This window comes from Akebia trifoliata, chromosome 15, assembly GCF_017979445.1.
Source record: "Akebia trifoliata isolate Shusen 1 chromosome 15, ASM1797944v1, whole genome shotgun sequence".
Lineage (NCBI taxonomy): Eukaryota > Viridiplantae > Streptophyta > Magnoliopsida > Ranunculales > Lardizabalaceae > Akebia > Akebia trifoliata.
The window spans coordinates 3,203,076-3,215,892 of NC_141389.1; the positions used below are offsets into that span (position 1 = coordinate 3,203,076).

The 12,817-nt window shown below is 35.4% G+C and overlaps 1 protein-coding gene across 1 annotated transcript; it reads right to left on the reverse strand.

The window, feature by feature from the left end:
• Positions 1-1,681: 1,681 nt before the first annotated feature.
• Positions 1,682-3,863, reverse strand: LOC147383937 (uncharacterized). Its single transcript, XM_086426233.1, has 3 exons — positions 3,686-3,863; positions 2,836-3,085; positions 1,682-1,763 (listed from the first exon to the last, which is right to left on the reverse strand). The coding sequence occupies exons 1-3, from the start codon at positions 3,861-3,863 to the stop codon at positions 1,682-1,684; spliced, it is 510 nt and encodes a 169-aa protein (XP_086282359.1).
• Positions 3,864-12,817: the final 8,954 nt, after the last annotated feature.

The window sequence follows — 12,817 nt, forward strand, 5'->3', positions numbered from 1 at the left end:
CTAAAAGACAAAAAATAGTAATTAATATAATATAAGGGTATTCTGGTCTTTTTTCTAGAAGTCATGAGAAGTCAGTATGGTTCCCAAACAGACTTCCAGCACAAAAGTACTTCTGCCAGTACTCATAGAGTTGATTGCCAAACGCCCTTTTCGCAAATAATTACTTTTCCAGCTCCTCCATAGAGTACTTCAGCTCCTGTTCTTTGGAACAGTAGTTCTGCTCCTGGTATCCAAACAGGCCCTTAGCCTCTGTGGTAGACAATGCGATTGTTAACTACAAAGTTGCATTCCAACTGATGGTACTATCGCAAAGAGTGAAGACATAGCCCGTCAAAGATCTCCTTCTTTCTAGATCCCCAGCATAATCATAATCGACATACCCAACAATACTCTCAGAAGTGTCATTGTTTCTATCATATAGCAAACAAACTCTTGCAGTACCTTTTAAGTACCTCAATATCTATTTAACTACTTGCCAATGGATCTTCCTAGGTTTATCCATGTATCTGTTGACTATACTAACCGCATGTAAAATGTCAGTCCTAGTACAAACCATGGCATACATAAGACTGCCAACAATACTAGCATAAGAAACATAAGACATGTGCTCCACATCCTCTTCTGTCTGCAGGGACATTTGAGCTGAGAGTCTAAAGTGAGCTGCTAGAGGGGTACTCACAAACTTAGACTCTTGTATCCCAAAGCGATCCAACACCTTCTTAATGTATTTTCTTTGTGATATATACAATCTACCTACTCCTTTATCCCTATGAATCTCTATAAATTTTCTTTGCAACCCCTAAGTCTTTCATCTCAAACTCACTATTGAGTTGAGATTTTAGCTTTTTAATCTCAGATGTATCTCTATATGCTATCAATATGTCATCTACATATAATAGTAAGTACATAAACGAATAATTTGTGAGCTTCCGATGATAAATACAACTATCGTACTTACTTTTGGTATAGTTGTTTCCTACCATAAAAGTATCAAATCTCTTATACCACTATCTATAAAGATTTTTAAAGTATCAAGCCATATAAAGATTTTTGCAGCAAACATACATGATCTTCCTTCCTATGAATATTGAATCCCTCTAACTAATGCATATAAATCTCTTCTTCTAACTCACCAAGTTAAAAAATAGTCTTTACATCAAGTTGTTAAAATTCTAAATTGTATAAGGCAACCATAGCAAGGAGCACCATGATAGAAGTATGTTTCACCACAGGTGAGAAAACCTTGGTGAAATCCACTCCTTCCTGTTGCGTATACCCCTTTGCCACCAATCTTGCTTTGATCTTAGCATCTTCAACACCTGGAATTCCTTTCTTTTTCTTGAAGACCCATTTGCATCCCACAATTTTCTGACCCTTTGACTTCTCAACAATTTCCCATGTTTGGTTCTTGTGAAGAGACTCGATCTCCTCACTCATGGTAACACACCACTGTGTTGACTCCTCACATGTGATGGCCTCCTGATAGGTACATGGCTCTTCATCATCCATAGTTTCTGCCATACTAAATGCATAAGCCATTGCATGAGCAAATCTCTAAGGTGGCCTAACCTGCCTTCTTTGTCTGTCTCTAGCCAAGTTGTACTGTTGTAACTGAACCTCATCCCCGATAATAGGATTCTGTCGTGATTTTTCATCTTTTTGATCTAGATCATTTGTACCATTATTTTGTCAAAATAGGAGCCTCTAGCTCCACCTGTTCAATGACACCACGAGGTTTCTCAGTATCGACTACCTCCTTCGCACTGAACATGACAAACTCATTGAATGTCACATCCTTACTAATAAGAAACTTTTTCCCTATTGCATCTAGGCACCACAATCTGTAATCTTTCACTCCAGCTTGATATCCAATAAATATGCATTTTTTTTACCATCGGTTCAAGCTTACCATAATTTACATGAGCATATGTTGGACACCAAAATATCCTCAACCCAGAATATATAGCAAGAGACTCCGACCACACCTCTTCTGGAGTTTTGAACTCAATAATACTGTTAGGAGACCTAGTCACCAGATAACAAACTGTGTTAACAGCTTCAGCCCAAAACTACTTTTGCAAACCAGAATTTGATTGCATGCACCGTGCCCTTTCCAATAAAGTCCTGTTCATTCATTCTGCAACCTTATTTTGTTGTGGTGTCTTCCGTACTGTGTGATGCCACATAATACCCTCATTTTTACAGAACTCATCGAACTCTCTAGAGAAAAATTCCAAACCGTTATCAGTCCTCAATCTCTTGATCTGTTTACCAGTTTATTTTCTTATCAATGTCTTCCATTGCTTGAATTTGATAAAAACTTCATCTTTACTCTTCAAAATAAATATCTAGACTTTCTTCAAAAAATCATCTATGAACGTCAACATGTATTTACCTCTACCATGTGATGCAACTGGAGATGGACCCCATAAATCAGAATGGATATAATCCACAATACCTTGGTTCTGTGAATACCTGTACTAAACTTTACTCTATACTACTTCCTGAAAACACAATGATCACAAAAGTCCAATTTTCCAATTTTTTTTTCCATCAAGCAAATCCTGTTTGCTCAATACTGTCATCCCTCTTTTACTCATATGCCTGAGGTGCATATGCCACAATCTGATGGTGTCTAAATCTGTTGTTGATATCGACGTCGTACCTATAATTGTCTGTCCTTGCAATGCATACAACCTATTCTTCTTCAACCCTTTCATTACCCCAATAGCACCCTTAAAAACCCGAATTACTCCATCCCCTGTCTTGTAACAACAGCTATTTGAGTCTAGCATACCCAAGGAAATCAAAATTTTCTTCAAATCTAGAATGTACCTGACATCTAATAATGTCCTCACAATACCATCAAACATCTTCACCCTAACTGTGTCTATCCCCACTACCTTACAAGCAACATCATTTCCCATAAGAACTTCACCCTCATCAAAATGCCGATAGGTTGTGAACCAATCCTTATTGGGACATATATGATAAGTGCACGCCGAATCAAGAATCCACTCCTCACCGAAGAAGTTGGTAGAAACTAAGAGTACATCACTGTTATCACTATTTTCATCTGCCACCACTGTATTGCCAGCATCATGGTCATTATAATTTGGTTTTCCCTTCCATTTATGCTTTGGACAATCTCTTTTAAAGTGTCTTTCTTGATGACAATTGAAACACTTTAACTTTCTAATATTCAATTTTGATCTAAATCGTCTTTTTCTATTATGGTTCCCTTTATGATTTGATCTCCCCTTAACAAACAAACCTTCACCTAAGCTTTATGTAATTCCATCTACTTTCTTCTTCAATTCCTTAGAATTTAAAGCAGATTTAATCTCCTCAATCAAAATAGTAGTTTTTCCATATATTAGGATATCAACAAAATTTTCATATGAGGGTGGTAGAGAACAAACCAAAAGTATGGTCTGATTTTCTTCATCAATTTTAACACCAACATTCTTTAAATATATAAGAATACTATTATATTCATTAAGATGATCAAGGATAGAAGTACCTTATCGCATCCGTAGAGTGTAAAATCATTTCTTTAGATACCACCGATTTGTGAAAGATTTTTTCATGTACCAAATTTTCAACTTTGTCCATAGTAGATTTGTCGTGTCCGAATCATCGACCTCTTGTAGGACCTCATTCCCCAAAGACAACAAAATCGCACTGTGTGCCTTCTCCATGATCTCCTCTTTATGTTCTGGTTTCAACGATTCAGGCAAATTATCGTTTCCCAATAGCGCATTAGATAAACCTTGCTGAACAAGTAAAATTTTCATTTGAACCTGCCATAGATTAAAATTGTTCCTTCCATTTAATTTCTCAACATCATACTTCACTGCCATAGCTTTGATACTAGTTTGTTAGATTAAATCCTATGATCTGAAGTATAAATCAAACAAGAATACAAGAATCTCACACGACACAAGATATACATGGTTCGATCAAAGCATAGACTTACATCCACGAGCAAAAAACGACGATTTCACTATATTAACCAAAGAAGAACTAGGTTATAAGTTTTTTCTATCTCTCGTATATCTCTCAAACACCTTTCGGGTTTCATCTCTTACCCTTTATATACTTAGAGTTACAAAGAGGTTAAACGGGTCGGATCCAAAACTAAACCAAATGGCCCAATATTTTGGTAGGGAAACCCTACACATTACCAATTAAATAGGTCATGCAGGTCGTTAACGGATCATCAAAAGATCTGGATTGAATTCACGACAACTCTCCATATACAAGAATAGAAGACATAATCCAACCGTTAACTTGGGCACACGTTAAAGAGCAATAAAAATACAGCTGGGAAATTGGAATCTAGGGGTATTTTGGTAAAACTAATTTTTTAAAGAGGTATTTTCCATACAAAATTCAATTTCCCAAGTTTATTTATTGCACTTCAACATGTGTGCTACTTAAGTTTTTTGTTAGAAGTAAAATTGGTACCAAATCACTTCTTCATTATCTATATCACTCCAACTCCTCAAGGATTAATATGAACTATTGTCTAGGCCATCAAATCTTCAGATGGAGCTTGTTCTCCTATCCGCAAGGTTCAGGTTAGTCAACATGTAAAGTGGATTTGTCCGAGTTTGAACTCGTTGAAAATAAATACAGATGGGTCTCTATCAAATATGTGAGGGGGTTTTGGCTTCATTGCTAGAAATCATCAAGGCAGATTCCAATTTACAGGCTGTGGTAGATCTGATTATAATGAATGTGCCTTGCATTGAACTTCAAGCAATTCTTCAAGGCCTTAAGTTTGCCTATGATAGAGGTACCACTCAGGTTGATATTTGCTCAGATTCTCGATACTCAGTTCAGTGTTTGAATGGAGTTATCATTCCTTCTTGGCATCATATTTTCATCATGAGATCCATTGAGATTATTCAGCGAAAGTTAGAAAATGTGATCTTCTCTTTTGCATGGAGAGAATCGCATAGATTGGTTAGCAAAAAAAAAGGAGCTGCGTTTCCTCTTTTACTACCTTTGTAGATCAAGTTAATATTCCGCATGATCTGTCTCTCATCCTTCTAGAGGACTTGACTTGTAATTTATTAAGGCTTTAACCTCCTTCATTAATAATATAGGGTGAGGCCCTTAATAGCCCCTGCTTACCGATCAAAACAAAAAAAATAATTTTTCTTTCACTCAGTTATTGCTTACAAGATGTAATAGGTCAGCCCAAGGCTCTATCATATTTTATTTTATTTTATTTATTTATTTTTTAAGTTGGCACGTTGGACAACGGGCCTAACCTGGACCACAAATTCAGGCCTGTGGAGCCCGCATAGACCCCTTCCTTTCTCCTTCTCATAGAGTTGATAAGTTCACAAGCTGAAATAGTCTCTTGCCTGAGCATACTTATTATTTGATTATTTGTACTACTATAGTAAAGAACAAACTAAATGAATGAGAGTCCGAAGACTAGCCTTACTAAGTAAGGATTTCACCCTTACTACGGATCCTTACTCAACTTGTGACATCAGAAAACATGATCCGATGTTTCAGGGTTGTCGAGGACAAAATTCTATGAACTTTGAGAAAAAAAAAAAAAATCTAAATATATATATATATTTTCACCACTGAATTTTAATTTTAAAATTTTGAGTTATGTGAAAGTTCGGTAATTGTCCATTTTCAAAACTTTGGATAAAGCCCTCCAATTTTTTAATTTTTTTTTTTGGATCTGAATTTTTCAATGAAATTTAGAGGTCTGTGGTGTTGGATTGGTAATGTGGTATTCCATTTTAGCAAAACAAGCCTTAGTAAGGTGCAAAATATCTACTAAGGAAAATGTTTTTCAATGAATAAAATTGATAATAGAGTGATATCTCGTTGGGTTAGCTGGTTAGGGTTGAATATTTGTGATACCCTAGTGTTTTCGAATTGGTGACTTGTCCCTTGATTTCAGTCTCCACCCATATACTAATAGAATGACCTAAATGTCCCAGTCTTGACCATTTAGCCAAACCCCTTGATTTTTTATACAAGCCTATCAAGTGTCAACTCTTCAACCCCTAGGGTAAGAGTATTACATAGATTTCCACCTCAAGATTCTATCTTCTCAATCTACCTCGGAGGATTTTTGGGGAAGTTGAGTGATAAATAGAATCTAATGATCGTTATTATTTGAATCTAGCCAAGCACCTTTATTTTATTTTGTAAATAGAACCAATTCTTGGTTGGTCTCCTTGCCAATTTTGTTGATTCATCATTTTTGTTTTGAGACAAAAAAAGGACATACGAGATTTGAATCTTTGCAAAAAACAAATATTCAAAGGACAATAATGCATCAACGGTTGTCCTTTTGAATCTTTGCCTTTTTCTTTTTCAAAGGATCATCTATTTAATCAAGATTTCTCACACCAAAAACAAAGAAACAAGAGGGAAAGGAGGATTTGATTCGCAGCTGAGTTAAAAACATCATGTTTGTTGTACATAAGCTTCGCAAAAATTTCAAGGTATATTTTCTTTTTCCTGGCTTGCAGCTTTTGATGGATATGAGTTGTTTCTTTGTCATTCTGTATTTTATCCTTTATTTTGTCTCATATGTTGGCCTCCATCCTTGGTAGTAGGTCCTCACAACCTCCATATTCAATAATTTTTTGTTTTTGTTTTTGTTTTTTGGTGTGAACGAACACATTCGTAACATAATACCTCTAAAGCACTTCTCTACTCCATCCACCCAACACTAGTTCCACTGATATCTTGATCTTTATGGATAATTTAACCTAATTAACGTAGATGATTTCTTTGGGTTAATTTTTGCTCATTAATCTTAAATGGTGTCTATAGGAGTCTCCTTAATTTAGCATCTCAGAAAGATTTGTCTATTTTGACATTCCTACTTATGGTTGTCAATGGATAGTCAAAAATTCGAATCCAATTCGAATTCGAAAAATCGGATATTATCCGAAAATTTCAAATATCGGATTTGAATTCGGATAGTTTTATATATTTGAATCTTTATCGGATACGGATTCATATATTAACATTTCAAATCCGATAATATCTGATTCGAAATAAGATATATAATATGTATTATTTTACTTGATTTATTTTTTATATAAATAATTTAATACATATTATTTTAATTGATTTATTTATTATATACATAGTATAATATATAATAGATTTTTTTAATAATGAAAAATGAGTTTGATAAGGAAAAATTGTGTTTATTTAATATACAAATTATTCCAATTCTAATGGGATATTATATGATATCCGATATTAGATAGGATAAGAAGACTCGAATTCGAATTCGGGCATCAGATAAAAATTTCAGATTCAGATATTGCTATATTCGAACTGATAAGAATCTGTTGATAGCCCTATTCCTACTCTCTTGAAATGGTATGAAGTACTACTCGCCTTTGTATAGTGTTAGTGCGTTCCCATAAATGAATAATGTTAAGAGTAAGCATTACTAGCATATTTGGAACATTTGTTAGTTGTTCCAAACCCCAAAATTTGAAATGGCTTCTAACCATTTGAATTACTTTGCAACTCCTCGATAAGAAACGATTTTAGTATTGACCCATTTAGAAGATCCGACCCATCTGAATCACAATAGAATCAGTCATCAATATCTTCTATAATCACTCCTTGGTTCTCTCTACTAGATAGATATTCAACAGTCCCTTGATTGCAGCCACTTTCCTTAAGAAAATTCTATTTTCTTTATAAATATAGATAATCCCGAAAGATGGGGATATACAATTGTTCTCAATAAAATATTGCTTTTGTGTTCATGGTATCATAGAAAGCTTGACATCTGTCAACTGATCTTCATCTCTTCCTTCCTCTAATAAGTTTCTTAATTGATCCTCATTTTTTCCTCTTACTTTCTCTAATCAGTCCATCAACTGACCCCTATTCTTTCTCTAATCAGTCCATCTCATTTTCTGCTAAACATGATTTCATCTGGCACCTCAAACAACCCAACTTTTATTGTCTCCAATAGCTCTCACCTTGCTTCAATTAAGTTGGATCAGACCAACAATCTTCCATGACGTCAAGAATTTGTTCCAGTTCTTAAGGGCCATGATTTGTTTGGTTTTATTGATGGCTCAAATCTTTGCCCAGAAATTTTTTTCCTTAATTCTGAAGGGGAGTCCAACAACACTATGAATTCAAATTCTAAAGATAAATATTGAAAAAAATATATAATAAATGGTTTGCTTCACCGATCCAATTAAAAAATTGTTGTGAATTGGCATGTTTTGATTTGTCGAACCCAATCAAAATTTGGTGGGTTCGTGGTTTGCTTGATTTTACCAAGCAAGTACAGGTCCCTACTCCATGATTCTCCCAATATTGGTTGCACTATGTACTTCTAATTCTAGAGTAGTAAGAACAAACCTAAATGAATAATTGATAGTAGCGTGATTTAGACAAATGTCTTTGGGTTTGGGTGAATATTTGAGATACTACCCTCGTGTTTTCAAACTGATGACTTGTCCACTGACTCCAGTTTTCTCGAAGATACTAATAGAAAATGACCCAAATGTTCTCATCTTCAACATCTAGGCAAAAACCTTTTGTTTTTCCTCCAAACCCATCAAGTATTAAGTCTCGAACCTCCAGGGTAAGAGTATTAATGATTGTGGTGTCGACAACAAATTTTCCAAACCTATATCGAGATTCATGAAATAAGATCGCAAATAATTTTATATTGATTATTACAAAAATAAATATAAAGTGTGTAGCTTTCTTCTTTCCAGACTTTGCGCGTGATTGATTGAAGAGGTTGCTTTGATGGTGACTTGACTTGTACTTATTCTTATGTAGAGGCTTCTTTAGATTTTTTTTCTTTCTGAACTTCACGCTTCATCCACCGAGAAGGATTTCTTAACTTTCGGAGAAGAATTTTAGGCTTGATCTTCTCTTTAATTGGAGTTCGAGTCTTTTGAAGAGCTTAACTTTTTTTTTAAAAAGAGGGCTTGAGAGCTTCTTCTTCTCTAAAAGAAGAACTTCAGTATTCTTAGAGAAAGTGATCCGGATCCCTTCTAAATGAGAAAGGCTTTGATATTTATTGACTTAAAGATAATTTAAATTTTCAATTATGCCTTGACTTAAAGAGCCTTGATTGATTAATCTAAAAGTTAAATTCGTCCAAATCCGATTTTAAAGATTCTATGGATTGTTATTGGGCCAAACTCATTTATTTGAGTATGAAGCTTGTTGGTTATGTCTTCTATTCTTGTATGTGGTGTGTTGTTGTGGATTCAACCCGGATCTTTTGAGATTCGTTAACAACCCGCATGATATTGGGCCCATTTGGTTTGGTTTTGGATTCGACCCGTTTAACCTCTTTGTAACTCTAAGTATATAAATGGTAAGAGATGAAACCCTAGAGGGTGAGAGAAATATACGAGAGACAGAGAGAAATTGTAACCGTGTTCTTCTTTGGTTAATATATTGAAATCACCGTTTTTGCCCGTGGACGTAGGTCGATTCTTTGACCGAACCACATATATTTTGTGTCATGTGAGATTCTTGTGTTCTTGCTTGATTTATACTTTGGATCATAGGGTTTAATCTAACAAAGCCCAATATTTAACATTGATTATTTAAATTTGTTTAGGTTGTAGGCTTTATTTGTAAAAATCCCAACCCATGACTTAGAAGGTCTATTCCCAATTAGTGAAGCCCAATTTAGATGCATAAATCCACTTCTGACTTTTCGGGATTTTATTTTGATTTATAAAATTTGTAAGGACCTTCCTAAAATTTTGATGCTTACAAATGCCCCCTCAAGGATGCATTGTCGAAAGCACAAGTGACGTCGATGTTTCCTTGAAAATATTTTTTTCTTGCAAATGGGTGATTTTGCAATTTTGAGCTTATCTTCTTGCAATTTCATCTTGCAAACCTCGACACGAATTGAGGCTTTTCCTAAAAAAATTCTCCAATCTCCTCATTTTATCTTTAAGAACACTTCCCAAGAACAAATTAGTATAATAACAAACAAATGGGTTTACTGAGATGATTTTATTTCGAAAATACCCAATCTTCATAATAACACAAAGAACCATGTAGTACCTATCCCCAATTTCTTATGGGTTGAAGAAAAAAAAAAAAAGTTTTAATTTGGGTTCAATTGCTTGACCACCAAGGATAGGGTACAACTTGTGTGTGCTTTTTTTTTTTTTTTTTTCTTTTGAGGTGAGCTTGGGCTTAGCAAACCCAAGGAGAATGGATTCAATAGCCACGCATGTGTCGTTGACTTTACAAACTATTTTTTTTCCCGTTAGAAACCTGCTTCGAGCAATGGAATTTCCTTTGAAAATTTGAAGCAAATTCAGGAAGTTGGACTTTGCACTTGGAAGGCTAAGGTCACAAGGGACAAGACGTGATTTGATTGCCACAAGAGACAACATAAAATCTGTTTTTTTTTTTTTAATTTAATGGAATTGAAGAATTGGGCTTTAAAGGACAAATTTTTTTTTATTTAGGTGATAGTGGGCTTTGATTGCACATGTGTGATATGGGCCTTAGGGAATGTGTTTCTGTAACGGAGTTGATTAACTAGGAGTCTTGGTTGACCAAGGAATTTGTTTAAAAAAATTATACATTTTAGCACTACTACGTGGCATAGAGAATTTGGATTTGGACTTGGATAATTGATTTGGGTCCATGTTGGATTGAGTTATCCAGTACAACCGAAACACTTGCTAGTCTTTAATCTCAACACAAACACATAAGGGAGATTTTGATTGGTGAGGGACTGATTTGGAGGTGGATTAGAGTAATTGAGTTGGACTTTTATACTCTTACTACTAGACATGTACCAAAGAAAATGAAATGGAGTTGGATTAGAGTAATTGAGGTAGAAACTGAATCTTATCTTTGTAAATGTGTGATCACAAAAGACAATAGATTTTCTCTTTGGTGGTCAAATGAGATTAGTCAAGAATGTGGAGCCAAGGAGCTGCAGGTTCACCATTTACCGATCGTAGAGTTTGTCCGAAGGGTCTTCGAGCACTGAACCAATTGGGAGATGAGTGAAATCGTTGAAGATGGTGTTCATGGCATCCAACACAACAAAAGGTGGCTAAGAACAGGCACGTACCTCTCTTTTCTTATTCTTTACTCCTTCCTTTTTTCTGCTTTGGAATTGAGGCCAGCATCACTTTTCTCTTTATCTCTCCTTCCAACAAAAGTTCTGAAGGCATACGGTGGATCTAGTTTAATCAAGTCTCACACCTTCATATCCTCGACATCAAAAAATTTGTGACAACGGACTCGTCAAAAAGGTCTAGGTGTAGTACTTCAGATCTACAAGTACGAAACTGCTTATTTCCTTTAGCTTTATGGTCTTTGAATAGTATAGAAGACAGGGGCAAGATTGTAATAGCTAGCAAAATGAGTTTCAATACTCCAGTATTTGGTTGAAACACGAGAACCATGATCCGAATTCAATAATATGGATATTTTGGGGTGGCCTTTTAATTTCTCTTGTTTACATATTTGTACAATTTGCATGGCTTTATTTTTTATTTTTGATCATTTGGTCGACTATTATGTTAGGAGCTTGGTAACTCTAATTTCAACAACTAACAACTTTGGTTCTCCTTACTGTATCTCGACAACTAACACCTTGATCTTTGTTGTTACGAAAAAGTTAATTTTTTGAATTTGATTATCCTTGTATATTTCTTTTATTTATAATGAATTGTACCAGGAAGTATAGATCGGGAACTTATAACCCTTGTTAACCAATCTACATAGCATCTATTTGTTAGTCTTGCTCAAGGGCGAACAACTTTAATTTGTTGGAGATACTGATTGACAAAAGATGTGTATGTACACTCCAGTTGGCCAATCTTCAAAATATTTGTATACTAGTGGTGCTCGACGACGGACAACGTTAACTGGCTAGAAGAACCACGTGATAAAAGATTTGTACTTGCTAGTTAGCCAGTCTCCAAAGTAGTTGCTTATTAATGGTGCTCGGGGGCGAACAATGTTAACTGGTTAAAAGAACCACGTGATGGGAATTTTGTACATGTCGACTGGCTAGTTTTCAAAGAAGTTGTTTATCAGTGGTGCTCGGGAGCGGACAACCCTAACAGGCTAGAAAAATCACGTGACGAAAGATTTGTACATGTCGGTTGTTCAGTTTCCAAAGCAGTTGTTTATCAGTGGTGCTTGAGGGTGAACATATCCAATTGGCCAGAAGAACCACGTGACGACATATTTGTACATGTCGGTTGGCCAGTCTTCAAAGTAGTTATTTATTAGTGACACTTGGAGGCGGACAACGCTAACTAGCTAGAAGAACCACGTGACGACATATTTGTACATGTCGGTTGGCCAGTCTCCAAATTATTAATGGTTCTTGGGGGTGGACAACACCAAATGGCTAGAAAAACCATGTGATGAGCAATTTGTATACGTCAGTTAGCCAATATCCAAAGTAGTTGCTTATCAGTGGTGCTCGGAGGCAGACAACGCTAATTGACTAGATATGTCTTGTGACGAGAGACATGTACATGTCGATTGACCAGTCTCCAGAACAATTATTTATAAATGGTGCTCAGGGGCTAACAACGCCAACTAGCTAAAAGAACCGTAGATGAGAGACGTTTATTCGCTGGTTGACCAGTATTCAAAGTAATTGTTTATCAATGGTGCTCGGGGGCGAACAACGCCAACTAGTACCAGAACATTATTGAGCATGATACCTTTTGATTTACACTTACATCTCCTATTTTTATGTACCTTTAGTTAACATTTTACTAGTACTTGTTGGGACATGAAATTTTTTTTTGAATAAATGTGA